Source organism: Quercus lobata, chromosome 3 (genome assembly GCF_001633185.2).
Source record: "Quercus lobata isolate SW786 chromosome 3, ValleyOak3.0 Primary Assembly, whole genome shotgun sequence".
NCBI classification, from domain to species: domain Eukaryota; kingdom Viridiplantae; phylum Streptophyta; class Magnoliopsida; order Fagales; family Fagaceae; genus Quercus; species Quercus lobata.
The window spans coordinates 30,198,374-30,218,284 of record NC_044906.1 but is presented as its reverse complement, the minus strand read 5'-3'; the positions used below and the strand labels follow the sequence as shown (position 1 = coordinate 30,218,284).

Here is a 19,911-nt window from a genome sequence, read left to right as displayed (position 1 = left end):
TCGTTTGCAGCTCAACAAACAGATCAGCTCTCTTCCTATTACTTACAATGATCTCTCCCTTCACAACTGCAAGGATAAACCTAACCTTGTTTTCTAACTTCAACAACTCCATTTCACGTTAGTTCAGTAGAAATTTCTGCACAAAATACAAAAATTGCAATTAATAATTGTTTCCCTAAGAAATGGCTGAAATTATTGAGTATCAGTTCTACTCTTTTGCTATGAGCATAAGTGAGCTCACCTTTCTTTTCTCATAAAATTCAAGTCTTAAATGAAAAAAATCTTCCAGAACTGCAGGAGGGAAAATCACAAACAGTAAGTGTGTTATCATGAAAATTATATTGGTAAATCAATGTAAAGAACTCCAAATTCTCTCACATACTTTGCTCCGGGTTGTCATACTTCTTAATCACGCCTCTTGGGTCAAATAGGTGCATAGTAGTTGTGCTAATTGTAGTGGTTAGTTTAAATTTCTTCAGCAAGCCCTCTTGAGTGACCCTATTCTTATATAGACGACTAAACCCTAATATTGACTGACATAGGAAACCCTAATTCTATTTGACCAAGGAAGTCTAAGTATCCAACTCTACATGACGGGAGATCCCATCATTGAATTATAAAAAATAAAATCAACTCTAATAAATATAATACTAATAACTTAATTAACCTCCACCTTCACCTCCCAACCCATCATGGGAGGTGGAAGTGCCATTTGTCCAAAAAGCCATTGGCACTATAGTGTGTGCCAGTTATGTGTTTGATATCAAATAAAATGCATAAATTGATAGATTGCAATTATCTTTTGAATCTGATAACTTTGTATTAACAGTAGTCATCTTCTTCCAACAAGTTTCCTAATATTTGAGGAAACATACCCAGTGAAGCAAAAGAGCCGACTGTTAAAGAGAGAGATGCAATCTTCACTGAGCTGTGTTTGACCTGAACACGATGATGCTTCTGCAGCAATCATACGGACAGCTGCATCTAAACCTTCAAAGCCAGCTGTGAAGAGGATAAATCTATAACTTGTGATCTCTATAACAGTTCGAAGTACATGAAGAAATGCTTGGGGATTTTTTAGAAAGCCCATGCTGCAGACAAAAAAGGCAAACTCAGTTCAAGAAAGTAAATGGGGCTAATGAAAACATCAACATATCAGTACTATGGTAATAAAATGGTGGCAGTGCAAGACCTATATGCATCAATATATATGGAACTAGTCCATTCAAACAGGAGCAACAAAAATTTAAAAGCTATACCTCCTATAATCAGATAATGATATATTTTGACCCAACTAACAATTTTAACAAAGGAGCTCTGGTAAATAAACTTTATGGAGGCATTTAAAAGAAGTTGAGAACAAAAAAAATTCACATAAAGAACTTGCCTTCCAACAGAGCTCAGCCCAACAAAAATTGGTGGCGTTGACAGAGTCTTCAGAAAAGTGTGTAAATCAATATGAGCTGAACATAGTTCATCTTTTCTCTGCAAATTCCCTAAGGAAACAAGCGCTGAGATTTCACTGCACTCCTTACAAGAAAACTGCCACTCCATAGGCAGAAACCAACAGCCACAAACCCGGACATTTGAAGGCCAATAACATGTTAATGTAGTGAAATAAATATGGTAATGAAATTGGCGAAGAAAACTTGACAAATGAAATAATCTGTCTATCATGGGGCACATTATATTATTTAAAAAGAACTGGGGCAACCTTGTTGCTACATGGCAAATGGCCTCGTCATTATACGTTCTTTTTCAAGGGAAAAATCTACCTCCAAACAAGGCTACTTAGTTTAAATATTCTTTGTCAATCATAAATAAATCATGCAATCCTATGCATACTTCCAGAATTTCTACAATTTAATGATAGGCTAACAAGAAAAGGCTAATGACCAAAAAGCAGAGCATAAGCCCAACTTCTGCATGAAGTACAAATTCAAGCAATAAAGATTAATTACCTGAGCCACAGAAGTTGCACCATGCCGTTTTGACAGCTTACTCCGATCAATTGCATCAATAATTGGGTTCTCAAAGTTACTCACCAGTTCATCTTTCGGAGGTTCATATGGAGGCACGTTTTCAAGTTCTGCTTCAGCAGTAGCAAGATAAAGTTAGCTTTAATGATTCTTTGTTACCGAGATTCTTCTTGCAACCTCACGTGTTCCACTTCTTTATATTTCTTTCTAATACCCCCTAGGAAAAAATATAAAGAAATGGAAGACCTGAGGAAGCAAGAAGAATCTCGGAAACATAGAATAATTAAAGCTAACTTTATGTTGCTGCTGCTGAAGCAGAACTTGAAAACAGGCCTCCATATGAACCTCCAAAAGATGAACTTGTGAGTAACTTTGAGAACCCAATTATTGATTTATGCCTCAGGTCGTGGGTTATGACGTGAACCCACGACCTGAAGCTTTAAGCCCATTTTGACGAAAATACTTTTCAATAAAAAAATATTAGAAACCTATTAGAAATAAGTCATGCCATGGAAAACAACACACCCACGAACCATTTACAAATTTAATTGTATGAAGTAACCAACCTCAGTATTAATCCTTGCTTTGGATATGGCATCATCCTTGAGCAACTTCTTCAATACCTGCACAAAGTTCACTAACCATTAGCATCACAAGTTGAAAATCTCTATACACTGCCAATAACCAAAAAACCTCAAAACATAGTCACTTGCCTTACGAAATGGAGAAACTATAAATAAATAGAAGAGCTGAGGAAACAAGAAGAATATTGTCAACAAAGAATCATTGATGCAACAAGTTTGTAGCTGCTGCTGAAACAGAACATGAAGCAAGATAGTTAGTTCTTGTTAATGCATGCACACGGAAGCGGGAATTAAACTTCTTTTCATTAATAACAAGAGAACCATAGATAACCACAAACAAATGAATATGTACCTCGAAGATAACAGCAACAAGAATTGTATCATTCACAAACACATGAATATCTACCTCCAGCTAATGTCCCAACTGTACCTTTCACCTAGTTCCAATAATGTACATTAAAACCATTTTGGCCACAAAAATAATTTCATAAACTTTTCAACACCAGCTTGAAATGTCCAGTTAAAGGAATAAGGTATCATTTGAGTTACCTTTTTTGAACCTTACGCTTTCTCGTATAATAAGGAGGAGGTCTTGCATGTCCTTCGTCAGATGCCTCGGGCCCAGCGTTGTGTCCATGTTTGTGCCCCCCTGTCCCACAAGGAGGTGCCTTAGATATGCGTTTTGGCCGACTTTCTGCCGCTGCAGCTAACCCAACAGGCTGCTCAGGCTGAACATGGGGTGGGTCGATAGCTGAAGAAGGGCCAATGGACGTACTGTGGGAAGGTGGGTCCTGTTGCAAGTCAGGAGGGGTTTGATCAAGACCCAGGTCAAATGATGGAATAGGTGATAGCTCAGGAAATGACCGTGGGGTGGGTGGACGAATGTCAGACCCAGGACAGGCATGTGGGGTGGGTGGAGGGATGGTGGGACTAGGGGACTCATGTGGAGTGGATAAAGGGATGGTGGGGGTAGGGGATGGATGTGAGGTGGGTGAAGGGATGGTGGGGCTAACGGATGGATGTGGGGTGGGTGAAGGGATGGTGGGGCTAAGGGATGGATGTGCGGTGGATGGAGAGGGATCGAGGGTAGGGACAACCTGAGGGGTAGCAACAGGCGGACGAGAGCAACGTCCGGCAAGAGCTGTGCTCGTGCTTGGGCTCTCAGTAGTGCTTGGCCTCTGAGTAGGCGCTGCTGCAGGAGTAGCTGCCTCCTCGTTCGGGGCCTCAGGTTCCCGAGGTCGTACACGGCCAATCTCATGCACTGCCTCCAGCACATTAATAATGTCATTGTGGTCCTCCGTGCCCACTGGGTGACGGCGCAACATACAGACATATCCTTCAATCTGCACATGGAAAAACCAAGTATATTAATAATGCAATATCAAAATGAAGAAAGCCAATCAATAGTATAATAAAGGTTGGTTCCAAATTGATACGGCAACTAATAATTGGAAATTATAGGGACACCAAGTGTTACATTGGACTAAATTGAAATTAGCTTTTGTATTAAAGATGTAGTTAGCGGATATCGTGTTCTCAAAAATGCAAATTAAAAATTCAAATGAGGAAAAAAATTAAAAATAATAAAAATGGAAAGAAGAATGTATACCATAACTCTAAAGGCTGAAATACGAGATATGACCTTAGAGCATCCCAAATTAGATTTGTATATGAACAAAGTTCTCTATAAGGTAAATCAACAAGATTGTCTATAAGCAATCTTAAGCAGACAACAATTTAAAAGGGAGGTTTGATGCTAAGCAAACATTGGACCACATAAGAAGAGTTCTCTAAACAGTGGTAAACTAAGTAACAAGTACGGTAAGATGTAGAACACATGGAGAAGTTACCATTAGAATGAATCTAGCACCGGGGATATCGATAAACCTTCGAGTTATCCTTGTGAACCAATCGAAGTACTCGTGCTGTAGAGGCATATCACCAAGCACTGCTTGACAACGCCGTTGAAGGCGATGACCCCACTCCGTGATATGCATAGCATGTCTCCGCATCCAATCAACACCGACCTTCCCCCTCAAATCAATGGCATGAAGCACCGGGTCCGTGTTAACATGGCGGGGAATTTCTTGGATCATCCCAAATTGCCGAACGACACGATCCGGTGTATGTTTCTCTACTAGATGGAAACATACAAGCGGCACCATTGCCGTCCACACTGCCCTCCCTGCAACGCACCACGGCGGAAGGTTCTCGTATTCATCTTCATACGGCTGCCACACCACCTACAACAGCCCAAAAACAAATATGCAACACATTAGGCAACTATCTTTCTATTTCAAAGTTCAGCAAATATATATCTTGTTCTTGAACATGTTGAACAAAGCATTTTCATACCTGGTTTGGCAACATTAAAGTTATTTGCTCCCGATACCTGTCCCTGAAGACCTGGGCGGGCCTATTTTTCTTGTTTGGGACCCACACCCACCTACAATCAAGAACAGGGGATCAATATCTACAACTTCCCAAGTAAGATAATATTATGATTAAAACTATAATGTAATCAGATATAACTACTAATAGAATCTTATAGAAATTTACTCAATTAATAATATCACTAGAATAAAAAAAGTCCTTATAAAAACAAAGCACATACAAGCCATATGACAATGACAAAATTAGAGTATATTAACGTAATCATATATATTGAAACTCTGTTTAACATTTTTAAATGTTGACATAAATGATTCGTACAACCCTTTTAAATAAAAATAAAAATTTATATTTTAAGTTACATGATTGTAAGCTTAGGTAATGATCACATATTGTAAATGAAGGTACTAAGGTACAGACTTACTTAAGGGACAGTGGACCACGCACTGGAGGACCATAAGCACCCACTGGTGGGCCACGCTCAACTGCCGGGCACAAATAGGGGAATCTGGCCCACGCCCAATACTGGACCAACAATAAACACCCACCAATCTGACTGGCTTTCTTATCGCTTGCCCTGCATAACTCTCGGTACAACCACGCAAGGCAAGCACTTCCCCAACTATACCTTCGTGGGTTGCGAAGGTCTTCCAACTGTTGCACCCACATTAGATGCACCCTATCACAGGATTTGTCCATGAAGATTGTGTCTCCCAATAGCGCTAGGATGTAGCATCGTGTGTACCTATGCACTTCATCGTCTTCAACATTAGGCGGCAGTGGATCGGCAACTTGCTCCAAAAGCCGTTTGATGAGAATCCTCTGGCCAGTACGTTCCAGATGGTCTTCATTGGTAGGTCGAAAGCCAAGGTACTCATCGCACACATTCTCCCATTCTTTTTGTGTGCTCCCTATTATAGCGTCACCATCAACAGGAAGTTCAAGAAGAACCTCCACATCCTGCAATGTGATGGTGACCTCACCATGCGGCATGTGGAATGTGTGAGTCTCGGGCCGCCATCGCTCCACTAAGGCCGTTATCAGGCCATGATCAATCTCTCTACCCGGAGTCCTGAGAAGTCCCTCCAAACCAAGTGCCTTAATGATGTCATTGACTCGATCGTCCACCATTGGCTCTCGATTAGAGAACTCTTCACTACGGGTACGACATTTAAGGGACCCTGGATCCTGCACAAAACATAACCATGGATTAATATATGACAGCAAGTTGAGTGCAATAGAAGTTGTTTATAGTATTTATAACACCCACCATGGATTAACATAACCATGGATTAACATACAACTTATAAACATACTTCTGTTTGTTTAAATATCTATTCACTAGAGAATGAAGGTCTTATCAAATAACAGTGAGTTGGTTGGCTTCATGAGCATGTTGGTTGAAATAGTTGTATGTTATTCCATGGTTATGTTTATTGTTAAATCAATTTCTGGACTAGGCTTTCTCTCCCAAAGCAAATCATTAGTTTTTGTTATTAAAATGGTACATTTTTCTCCTTCAATAAAAGGAGATTTTGATTTCAATCGATAGGAGATAAAGGATTTTTGGTCTGTGGAAGGTAGACTACATATGTTCTAGTTTACATATTCCCCATTTGAAATTGAAAAAAAGAAAAAGAGAAAGAAAATCTAATTGGTGCAACTAGATGAGCAGAAAATTCAATTTACAATAATTGGGATTGGACTATGAGAGGCCACAGGGCCAAATTGTGAAGAGGTGAAAAGGTCCATTCTCTACACTAGGTCCAAGCCCATACATTTCATTTCATTTTGCAGGTATGAAGGCAGTTTTTGCACACTTTCGTGGCTAATTACTCTCCTTGGACAGATACATTTCATTTTGCTAGCACATAACTGAATAAATAGTAAATACTATAAACAAATGAATTTCTTTAAAATATGATAAAAAAAAAATGAACTATGGAGTTGCATAAGAGATGGGTTGGGTTTGGGGTATTTTTCAACCCAACCGATCTCTTAGGATTGAGAAATCTCCAACCCTTGGTAGCTCTAAAAGGAATGCAATGAAAGGTTTGGATTGGACAATCATGATAGGGCCATTTTGTCAAACCAAATAGAAAAATTGTGGTTTCATTTAATTATTTAAGTATATTATTCAATAATTTAGTATTATTTACATAATTAGTTTTAATATTGGTGAGATCAAGTTACTCCAGTAAAAAAATTTTGCCAACTCGCACCTAACCCGACCCAAGCTTAAAAAAAAATAGAAAAAACGAAAAACAAAATCAAACACAACCCAATCCATCACCTAATTCAACCCACAAAAAATAACTTGAAATATTGGGTCGATTGGTGGGTTGAATGTACTTCCCTGTCTCTAATATTTATGCATGTGATGGGCTTGTATTGAAAGTGAGCTAAATATCAATTATCGGAGTATCTTGTTTATGAGACCACAGTTTCAACCAAAAAGATTGTTTTTGAATCTTGATAAATTTTTTTTATGAATACTTATTCCAATAAATATCAATTTTTGTCATGGCATTACCAGTTGAATTGCAAAAGTACTAAATTAGCAAAATTCCCAATATGTATTAGTTCAATCTATGCTGCTTTAGCATAAAAAGTAGTTTGGAAGATGATTTTTATGTATCTTTTTCTATTTATTTATTATTAATTTCTAAAAGCTAGTTAATGACTTGATGCTAACTAAGAAAATTACACTTTAAAAATATTTAGGTCATAAAATCTCTTATTGGCATCAATGTTAAACATTCGTTTTTTCTAAATAAACATGTAATATTCATAGAAAGAAAAGACTTAGAAACAAATCACAGGGGGAGGGAATTAATCCCTTCTCTATCTTGTGATTTAAAACGAAAATTTAGTGAGGAAGAGATAGTGTTAAATCTCTCATTTGGCTCCATTTTATGGGCAAAAACACTAGCCTTCCTAAAAATATGATTTATAAACCCAAAAAAAAAAGAGATAGATATTAGAAGGATCCCCCTAATTAAAATACAAATAACCTATTTTCGACTAAAAAAAATAATTTTAAATTTTAAATTCATTTAATTAAAACCAAACTAAAGTCCAGGTTCAAAAAACGAAATTCACCACACACAAAAAAAAGTGAAATCTTTAGTGGTGTGTTTTACCTGCCCATTCCAAATGGCTTCTGATCGATGGTTGGGCTGCAACGTCAACACTGACGTGTCAATGGGGCCAGGCTGCGCATGGTTAATCTGTCCAGCATTTGCAGCAGTCATACTGCACAAAAATGATAAGCAATTAGCACATACTAGACATTATTGAAAACAAAAACAAAAACAACCTAAAAAATATTGTCAATAATAATACATAATGAAACAAGGTATGCATTTGATGTTACATCTAACTTTTTCTTTTATATAGGTTATTTGAACAAACCTCTAACAAAACCACAAAATACAAATAATTATTACTTTCAAGCTGCATCCATCTAATAGGTCAAAAATAGAGCACAAAGGAACAATCTCTGTCCCAAAGCTTTAATTAAGCAACTTGTTGTTGTGTATGTATTGCATGGTTAGCAGAGTGCATATGAGAGAGAGAGAGAGAGAGAGAGTTCAATAATTTGAATAACTGATTATTGACAATTATATGGCATTAGATTTTTTATTTATTACAATATGCAAAATACGAGAAATAATTTTAAAAAAGAATTCAATATGCAAAATAATTTAGTTTAGTTATCTAAAAGAATTCAATATTCAAAATGCTAAAGCTTGTTATTCCCTAGAATCGTCAACAACACTACTCAAGATGAGCACTTCGTTACAGCCTCGCTCCCTCTTCGGTTGTCAGTATGATGTGAGCAAAGGTGAAGTGGCATTTACATTATTGAACCATTACCTACAGGTACTCTCTGTCTCTGTCTCTGTTTTGATTTTTCTGTTTTGATAATTTGGTAGTTTGAGGAGGGGGATTTTAAGCCTAAACATTTTCATTAGAAACACCAAGAAGCACTAGTTGAGCTATAAGCCTCTTGACCTCTCTAGTGTATTGTTAAGTGTAGTATTATATCATGTGTTTTTCTTGGTACAGGGACTCCTTTGTCGGAAACCTGGATTTGAAACTACTACCAAAAGGAAAGAGGGTGGATCTGGAACTGAATTTCAGTTAATTATTCCTGGATCTAAAATTCCACAGTGGTTAAAACATCAAAGTGTGACGAATTCAGTAAGCATAGTGCCGCCTCCAAACTGGTGTAATAGTAGATGGATGGGATTTGCTCAATCAGATTGTTTGTATGCATCATATTCACCTATTATTGCTAATGCTGAGGAGCATGGCAAAACATCTGGTCTTAGAGCTCGTGTGATAGCCCTTGGTGATATGCCTCACAGTCACTGTGCCACTGAAATTTTCTTTCGGATGGAATTAGGTGCAGATCACATTTGTCTATTGTATCTATCTCGTGATGATTGGTTTGCTACTGGTTGGAATGGTGAATGCAATCAGATTGAGATTGTATTTGAGACCACTAACCCATCCTGGGTTACACAGAAATGTGGGGTCATTTGAGTGCTGACTAATATATAGTACAATTGAAAAAAAAAAATGTCAGGTAATTTCCACTAAAGTAACATCTGAGAAGTTCATATTGTAGGCTACAATAGTTAGCTGACTAATATATAAATCATTAGTAACATATCATTGTGGCAATTACTTTGTATTCCTTACTAACAAAGAAAAAAAAATATTTGTGATAAAAAGATACTTCTTCACAAAGAGAAATCATTACTACTTTAAGCTAATAGTAAAGAAGTAAGATAAAAGAAATAAAAGAGGAAAATTGAATCTTCACTCTTCAGCAAGAATAAAACAAAGGGAAATCATAACATGCTGTAATGATAAACTGAATCCAAGTTGTGAAACAGATAGTTGCTGTCTTCAAGTTCCCATCAAACTTAGACTGTAATGATCCAGTCTATTGAGTGCTACACAATAATCTTCAAGTTCCCATCCTTTGTTAAATCCTTAAAAGTCCTTCAGATTGGATTTAGAGACTATTGTTCAAGCTTATTTATTTATTTGGCTAAAATGTAAAAACATTTCTGTTTGCTCATGGAACAAGTTTCACAAATTGGCAAAAGCAAGTTATTATAGTACAAAAAAATTTTCCTTTTACATAATTTGATTGCAATATTCAAGGTTCAGCTAACCTATCACTTGCAAATCTTATAATGATATGAGAAAGAACGTACCTATGAACGTTTGAGAATCTTTACTTACAAGTCCAAATCACAGCAATTCCACAATTTTAAAATTTTCTTTAAAGCACATTAATATTCATAAGAATCTTCATTTGTGTGTATCAAATTTCAATGACATAATTACCTAGAAGCCAAATTTCCTGATGTAAGCTTTCTTCCATGTATACACTAAGTTTTGGTACCGGTTTGTATGATGAATTTTCATTTCAGCCATCTAAACTGAAGTTTTTCCTTTCGTGTTATCTGCACTTTCATTTTCCTTGCCTTCTAAACCTTATTTCTAGCTGTTTGTCTTACCTGAATATCATTTATTTTTATTTTACCATTTATCACTGTGCCCAAAACAAGTCTAGTTTCTAAGAATCCTATTTCAAGTTGGAGAGTTTTGTTTTCTTTGGCCAGGAAAAAGAAAAAAGAATTGGAGATGTTGAATTATACTTCCACATCAAATAAAAGAAAACAAATGCATCTCTCTCTCTCTCTGACACACGCACACACACGAACACACCAGCATCTTATATATTGGTCTGTCAAAGAGAAATTTGGATTTTTAAGTGCTTTGCTTATTAATTTGTCTTATTTCATTTCTAAGTGTTTATCTGCACAACAGTACATTCTACATTTCTTATGGTCTTTCTAAAACCTACCAAAGATGAATCTGAAGCATCTGTGTTATCTGCAATCAAATACCCAAATTCATCCCCTTCAAAGCTACACCACATGTCATGCCATTTTTTTGTCCTCCTTCATCACAATAATATACTCAAACCAAAAAAAAAAAAAAAATATTGATGTTATCTAAAATGGGTCTTCGAAATTTGTCTTAATTCGAACATAAAATTCGAATCTAAAAAAGTAAGTAAGTGAGAAATGGCATACTTGAAAAATGGGAAGGAATTGAAGCAACAATCTGGGAATGAAGAAGAATGCTTCTTATACAAAAAAAAAAAAAAAACAAAACAAACAAAACGAACTGATTACATTGCAAAATGCATAAAGGGACTCACCTTTTTGTCTTCTATTTCTTTCAGATACCGCGTAGGTGAGCAAGAGAGTGAGAGGGTGACTGAGACTGGGTCGGTGAGGCTGAGAGGGTGAGTGGGATGAGGCCGGCGTCGGCGACGGTGACGCTGAGAGAGTGAGAGAAGGAGAGGGTGAGTGGGTTGGGGCCGGGGTCGGCGACGGCGACGCTGAGAGAGTGAGAGGAGGAGAGGGTGAGTAAGAGTGTGGGTTTGCTGAGACAGAGAGGCGTTTGACTGATGAGGGAGAGTGAGTGGGTGGGTGACTGAAAGAGAGGGTGACTGGGTTAGGGTCGGCGTCAGCGACGGTGACGCTGAGAGAGTGAAAGGAGGAGAGGGTGAGTGAGAGTGTGGGTTTGCTAAGACAGAGAGGCGTTTGACTGATGAGGGAGAGTGAGTGGCTGGGTGACTGAAAGAGAGAGCGTTAAATTCAAAAATATGCTATTAGAAATCGACTTTCATAGACTCGGTTTCCAGGTGGCTTCCACGTGGGTCCACGTCAATGGTACATGGAAATCGAGTCTCTGATAATCGATTTTCAGGTGGCTGCCACCTGGTAATAACGCCACATCAGATGTCACCGACCATCAAAACCGACTCTGTGAGAGTCGATTTACATACCCCAAAATCGACTGTCATAAACTTGAGATGTTACTAACCCAATTTCTTTTAAAACCGGACCTATTAACTAGATAGTTGGGAAATTATACCTATTTTCCCATTTCGTTCGTGAATGGCATGAGTTTTGGCTGTTTGGAGAGGGGTTTAATTTTAAAAAGTCCACGTGGCCTAATGTTATTGGCTGGTGTAAAACATTGGTTTAACGCCAGCTCCAGACTTAATGTTTTCTCAATTTTTTATTATCATTTATTATATTTTTTAAGAGGAAAAGACAAAAACACGTCAAAAAAATTTTGATTCACTAAAAACCCAAAATATAAAAATCATTCAAATTTACGGTGCTTTTGTTTGTTTTGTTTTTTTTGAGTATTGATAGTTTGGTACTGATTCCGCTTTTGAGATAGTGGCGTGACTGGAGTACAATAGTGTGTTACTCTTTACTCACCGGCACATGTGAAGGTGGGCCATCCGAGACAACCTTTAATCTCCGCGTGCACTAAACAGCTGTACGCCTGTACTAACATTAGTGATTGAAAGTTTGGTGCGGTCCTTTTGTTTGTTTTGTTTTTTATTTTTTTGAGTATTGAAAGTTTGGTACTGATTCCGCTTTTGAGACAGTGGAGTGACTGGAGTACAAAATAGTGCGTTACTCTTTACTCACCCACGTGAAGGTGGCCCATCCGAGATAAGGGTCATCAAATAGCCCATGACCCATGGGCTGGCCCAATAACCCGCTAGCCCACCAGGCTAATGGGCAGCCCAGCCCGGTAATATTGAACCCCGTGGGCAGCCCAGTAGCCCAATGAGACAGGCTATGGGTTGGTTTCTTTACCCATGGGCGCCCGGTGGGCCGGCCCATTAGCCCAGCCCAGTAGCTCGACCCGTTAGCCTGACTCATTGCCCAAAATTTATAACAAAATAATTCGGGAGTTGGGTGGGTGAGGGATTGAACTTTAGACATTATAAAAACTTTAAAACCACACACCTAACCACTAAATACTTGGAATGATTGTGATACAATATGCATAATAAATATATATTTTGGTATTAGTCTAGTAACTTTGATTTTTAAAACAAAGTTACTAAGATGACTGTTGCCTTACCTCTGTGCCTCTGGAAAGAAAGTCATTCTTTCCTTTGATAAATTCCAATTCTTTCCTTACAAGTTACAATTATAGAAGAAATTCCTTAAAAAAATAAAAGCTTATCGTTGGTTGGAAGAAATTCTTTTCTTAATGAGTTGATATTTGATTCTTCATATATTTCCTTTAAGAATTGATATTTTATTCTTCAAATATTTCCTTTAAGAGTTGATATTTAATTCAATGTACTTATTTATTCTTATCAATAAAAGTTAATTAATCTTATTTTAGTACCTTTTTAAGAGGTATGTCTTAGTATTTTTTTTAATAAAATCTTTTTAGTAGATTTAATTGTTCAATTTGATAGTTTGTAATAATATATAATTATAATTTTTTTGGTTAAATTTTTATAACCCCATTGAAGACCTGTTAAAAATGCCCATGGATAGCCCATTAAACCCACCTCACTAGCCCAGCCCGCTAAAGCCCAAATGGGCATTGCCCATGGGTAGGGCCATGGGTTAGGGTTTTTCCTTCCAACCCGGCCCGACCCAGCCCATTGACTAGTCAACAGCCCATTAAGCCCAGCCCATTAGACCCATGGGCCAAGTAAAAACGGGTCAGGCTGGCCCGGCCCGGCCCATTGACGAGGGCCCCTAGTCAACAGCCCATTGGCCCGAGGCCTAAGGCCTAATCCGAGACAACCTTTAATTTCTGCGTCATAACAGATTACGCCTGTCTATTATTGATTGAGAGTGAAATTGGACGAGGATCTAATGGTCTGTTTGGTTGGACGGATTTGGGTAATGTTATTTTTGTATTTTTGATGAGTAAAAAAATGTTACCATTTTTTGATTCGGAAATGGAACTTCTGTCCACAAGCCGTCCTTAGTACACCTAAGCCGTTATGGTATGCTGGATGAACAATCCAATCATATCACGTCAAACATTCTAGAAAATCTATATATTACTCAGTTGAGGCGTAGGATTTAATGTTGCTACGCTTCCATTGAGCCACGTCAGCAGCCATGTCATTATCAATTTTTTCCAATTTTTTTATACAATTTTTTAACATTTAAAGTGAATTAAAAACTCTATTATATTACAATCAAAATATCATATTTAATTTATCTTATTTTTAATTATTCTTATTTATTATTAAATTTTCAATTCCATTTTAACATTTTCACTATCCCCATCTACTCTCTACACTTAACTTTCTTCAACCTTTCTCATTCCATTTCAACTTTTCATATCCCCACTACTCTCAATATTAATATTATTCTATCTTTTTATCTTCCTTTATTTTTGACTCTTCTTATTCTTATCCTCATACTATAAAATTGTCATTCTCCCTCTTATTCCATGCATAATTTCTATTTTTCCACACATAAAAGCCCCCCCTCTCTCTCTCTCTCTCTCTATATATATATATATATTTCTCTCTCTCTCTCTGGTATTTATATATATATATATATATATATATATTTTTTAAATTTTAGTGTAACAGGTTGACCATCAAAACATACTGATGCAGTATTGAAAGCTCCACCAAATGCATCGCAGAAATCAGTTTTAGACTACTAGAAGTCAGTTAGTTTGCTAAAATTGGAATTGACAGGTAATCCAGCTTGATACGATTTAGTTTTATATTTTATGTTGTTATCTTTTTTATTCACATTGGTTGTTAAATGTTATATTATTGCATTATAAAGATAGTATATAAAAATATAATATTATATATAAATGGTGTTTATTGCTATACATTTCATTTTTATTATTTTATTCTCATCTTATTTTATTCAACATTTAAATTTAGCAACATCCTCCATATCATAATTATTTATATTTTGTCTCATTTTTTTTAAAATTAAACGTATAATATTTTATTCAATAAATAAAAATTGTTCTTATAAAGTCTTCTCATGAAATGTTACAATGCATCAATGGAAAAATGAAATACAAAACAAATATCAATTTAGAAACACTTAATTTAAAAAAGAATTAAAATAAGAATAAACAATTTTCTTATAAAGTATTCTCATAAAAAGTTACAATGCATTAATAGAAAAAGAGAATACAAAACACATGCTATTTTAGAAACACTAATCAATCAATCAATATATTACTAAAAGCTGAAGCGTAGCATTTAATGTTGCTACGCTTCCATTGAGCCACGTCAGCAGCCATGTCATTATCAATTTTTTTCCAATTTTTTTATACAATTTTTTAACATTTAAAGTGAATTAAAAACTCTATTATATTACAATCAAAATATCATATTTAATTTATCTTATTTTTAATTATTCTTATTTATTATTAAATTTTCAATTCCATTTTAACTTTTCATATCCTCACTACTTCATATCCCCACTACTCTCTACCTTAACTTTCTTCAACCTTTCTCATTCCATTTCAACTTTTCATATCCCCACTACTCTCAATATTAATATTATTCTATCTTTTTATCTTCCTTTATTTTTGACTCTTCTTATTCTTATCCTCATGCTATAAAATTGTCATTCTCCCTCTTATTCCATGCATAATTTCTATTTTTCCACCCACAAAAGCCCCTCTCTCTCTCTCTCTCTATATATATATATATATATATATAGTTTCCTTCAATTTTTGGTATATATATATATACATATATATATATTTTTTAATTTTAGTGTAACAGGTTGACCATCAAAACATACTAATGCAGTATTGAAAGCTCCACCAAATGCATCGCAGAAATCAGTTTTAGACTACTAGAAGTCAGTTAGTTTGCTAAAATTGGAATTGACAGGTAATCCAGCTTGATATGATTTAGTTTTATATTTTATGTTGTTATCTTTTTTATTCTCATTGGTTGTTAAATGTTATATTATTGCATTATAAAGATAGTATATAAAAATATAATATTATTTTATTACATAGCATAACTAAAATAATATGGTGTTTATTGCTATACATTTCATTTTTATTATTTTATTCTCATCTTATTTTATTCAACATTTAAATTTAGCAACATCCTCCTTATCATAATTATTTATATTTTGTCTCATTTTTTTAAAAATTAAACGTATAATATTTTATTCAATAAATAGAAATTGTTCTTATAAAGTCTTCCCATGAAATGTTACAATGCACCAATGGAAAAATGAAATACAAAACAAATATCAATTTAGAAACACTCAATTAAAAAAAAAAAAAAGAATAAACAATTTCTTATAAAGTATTCCCATAAAAAGTTACAATGCATTAATAGAAAAAGAGAATACAAAACACATGCTATTTTAGAAACACTAAATTTATAATAATAATAATAATAATAATATCAAACCAAACATATCATAAAATAATAAACTAATAGTTATGGATGTACTAACTTCATGGCAGCAAAATGGAGTAAAATAAAAATAAAAATAAACGTTACAATATGCATATTTAGTACATTAGAATTATCATCAAATTTGGGAAAACAATAGGATGTTAACAAAGAGGGAGAGAAAGAGATTAGTAAAAGAAATCAAATGTCAATTAAATAAATTAATTAGTAACCGTTAATTGGAAAACAAAGAGACCGACGGCTAAAGGAGTAAAAAATTAATTAAAGATGACCCTACGAATTTTATTATAAACTTTACAATGCAAATAAATAAATCGTTAAATTCACTTAATTAAACCATATAATCAACAATTAAATAAAATCATACAAAATTTAAACTTGAAACTAATCAAACTCTAATCTAGAAAATCATATTTATTATCAAAACTAAAAGGAAAACGTTCTTCAGTAATAATAGAAATATATAAGAAATAAAGATGAAAATTTTCAAAATCTTTTTTTTTGACATTTCATTTAACATTATTTATAAATAATAAAATATATAAAAAAGTCCTTAAATGCTTATATTCTTCACACACCATGACTTTTAAAATCTAATGAAAGGTTCGAAGAATTTAACTCTCATTTAATGCCTCTATTATGAAAATCAACAGCCAGTAAAATATGATAATAGTAAGAAACGTTATAAATGAGAACATGAAAAAACTAATTAGCCACTATTATTATGGAATAGATGTCTTTTTTTTATGCATCTAAGAAAATGAAATGTATAGGGTTTACTTATTAAGGTATATGTAAAGATTCACGTTAAAAAAATATGTAAAGGTTTTTTGAAAAAAAAAAAAAGTAGATGTAAGGTTTTTATTAACTTAAAAAGCAATGAAATACCAATTTTTAATTACTACAACCGTCGCTACTCTATAAATCACACACAACACTATATTCAATATCCTAAACAACAAAGTTAGACCCTTTTGGATATACACCACCATATTTAACTTATAAATTACAACCCAAATCAATCATACAATTACAAAATCAAAGCATGAACATATAACATGTATTACCTTCTGAATTATTACTTGGAATTTTCACAATTATTGAAAGAGAATCTCCAAATTTAATTTTTAGAAAACATCAAGACAAGGTGAATTTTATTCTTTTTAACTTCCATAGAAAAAAAAAATATTGCGCACATTATTTCAACCCTTATGGAAAAGAAGGTTTACATGTAGCATGCAAAACGTGTTTAATTGACTTAGAGATGTAAAAATTAGTCAACCAACTATGGTAGAATTAAGGTTTCAAATTTTAAATAAAACAATTCTACAATAATAAAAAAATTATTTTGTGATAAATATGATTATGAAATGCATTACTTTTCATTAAATTAGTTCAAATTACAAAATAATAATAATAATAATAATGAGATCACCATAAAAAATAATCACGCGCAACGCGCGGGTCTGTGACTAGTTTACAATAAAAATGATGTCAGGCCAAACAAGTAATGTAAAGTCAATTAAAAAAACATTAAAAAATCAAAAAGCTAAAAAGTCCTTAAAAAAACGAAAAAAATAAAGAGGAATATAATTTTATTCTCTTGCCATCCAAACAAAACCAAACATCTCAATTGCTAACACTTAATTAAACAAGAGATTTAGAATCACTAGATTCACTACAACCTCCTTCAAGCTCAAAATCCCAAACCAAATTATTCACAACCCACTTTTGGGTCTTAGTTTTAGTATAATACCCAACCTAAACTAAACAGTTGTGACAAGGGGCATTTGCTACTGTTATTTAAATAACAGTTTTCAGTATTTAAATAACATTACACGTATTTTTACACACTTTTTCATCACACGTATTTTCAAAAAATACAAACAATATTACTAAAAATTTCTTATCAAACGAGCCCAAAATCACCCAGACATCATTAAAAATTCTAGTGCTATATTCAGCTTTTGGTAAAATGTAGTAGATTAGAAAATATTGGAATGAGAACCAAATTGGTGTTGCACTTGCACTAATACTATTAAGAAAATAATTTTGATTTCAAATGGTTTTTACTTTCTAGGTAAGTGGGATATATATATATATATATATATATATATATATATATTTTTTGAGAAAGAGGTAGGTGGACATATTAAAACTGGAAAGTAATTTCTAAGCCACATCAAGTAATTTATTATTATTATTATTATTATTTTTAGAAAAAAAAAAAGACAAAAACACATCAAGGAAATTTTGGTCCACTAAAAACCCAAAATATAAAATTCATTCAAACAATATCTTAGGCTGCGTTTGTTTTAGCTTCAAACCATTTCAGGAAATCATTTTCCGTAAAATCGTGTGTTTAGTTACGCATGGAAAATAGAATTTTCCGGATTTGCATTTCAGTTGACCGTAAAAAGAAGGCTTTGACCCATAAATTATTTTGCATTTCTATTTTCACTTTAAACCATTTCCAGACTGAGCTCAGACGCGCAGAGAGAGAGAGAGAGAGAGAGAGAGAGAGAGACGGTGAGCAAGAACAGATTGAGCTCTAGTCCGACGACCCACATTCCACCGGTCTCATTGATCGCAGCACCGCGCTGATCAAGCAAAGATCGACTCCAACGCCGCTCAATCTCGCCTTCGTCTCTGCCGCACAATCTTGCCTCTAGATCGAACCCAGTCACCTTTCTCTCTTCCTTCTTCTCTCAATTTGACCGGATTTTATGAATTTTTTTTTTCTGGATTTTGTTTCTTTTGTGTTTCTGTATTGAGGAATGATATTATATATTTGTTTGGCAGTTAAGAAAATGTGAGCAACAAATAGAAAATGTGTTTTCTATGGTATTTTCAAGAATACAATCAAACACCAGAAAATATTTTTCAAAACATTTTTTGAAATGCAACCAAACACTTGAAAATATTTTTATTTCCTCAAAATATTTTCACCTGAAAATATTTTACACCCGACAAATATTTTACACTAAAACAAACACAGTCTTAATATCTAATATTAGGTAAAATGGGCTTACTAACCATTTTTCCCCCATTCGATATTAATTCATTAAAATATCCCACGAGAACTATGCATGATTAATTTAGGGCCAAAATGGCCAACTGGCCTTAAAATCGTAACTATCTAGTTAGTAGGCGCTGTTTAGAAACATATTTTGTTTATAGCATCTCGAGTCTTAAAGACTCGATTTTGGTCTTCAAAATTGAGTCTTTGAGGCTCGGTTTGTAGCTTGGACCAACTCTGATGTGGCAGAACTGCCGCATGACATTTACATGGAAATCGAGTCTCTAAGACTCGATTTCTAAGCCCTATATATAACACTCAGACCAAACACCAGAGCATCAGAGGAAAAACCCAGAGAAAAAAAAAAGAAAACCAGAAACAGAGAGGGAGAGAAGATCGAGATTGGAGACCCAGGCGCGCGCGGCATGACCAGAAACTGACCAGCGACCCAAGCGGCCTGGGGCTCGCGCCGACCAGCGTCGAGCGCGGCCAGGGGCTCGCGCGAGCCTGGGTGGCGCGCGGCCTGGGGCTCGCGCGAGCCCCAGGCCGGCGCGAGCCCCTGGCCGCGCGCGACGCTGGCCGACGCGAGCCCCAGGCCGCGCTGGTGAGGTTTAGCAGTGAGGTTCTCTGTTTCTCTCC

The 19,911-nt window shown here is 34.9% G+C and overlaps 2 protein-coding genes across 2 annotated transcripts; one reads left to right on the top strand and one right to left on the bottom strand.

Moving 5' to 3' along the window:
* Positions 1 to 127: 127 nt before the first annotated feature.
* Positions 128 to 1,557, bottom strand: LOC115981463. The gene is made up of 3 exons (XM_031103613.1): positions 1,388 to 1,557; positions 876 to 1,091; positions 128 to 291 (listed from the first exon to the last, which is right to left on the bottom strand). Exons 1-3 carry the CDS (start codon positions 1,552 to 1,554, stop codon positions 261 to 263), a joined length of 414 nt encoding a protein of 137 aa, XP_030959473.1. The 5' UTR covers positions 1,555 to 1,557; the 3' UTR covers positions 128 to 260.
* A 7,181-nt stretch (positions 1,558 to 8,738) lies between these two features.
* Positions 8,739 to 9,505, top strand: LOC115980713. The gene is made up of 2 exons (XM_031102935.1): positions 8,739 to 8,839; positions 9,026 to 9,505. Exons 1-2 carry the CDS (start codon positions 8,744 to 8,746, stop codon positions 9,503 to 9,505), a joined length of 576 nt encoding a protein of 191 aa, XP_030958795.1. The 5' UTR covers positions 8,739 to 8,743.
* The last annotated feature ends 10,406 nt before the right edge of the window (positions 9,506 to 19,911 follow it).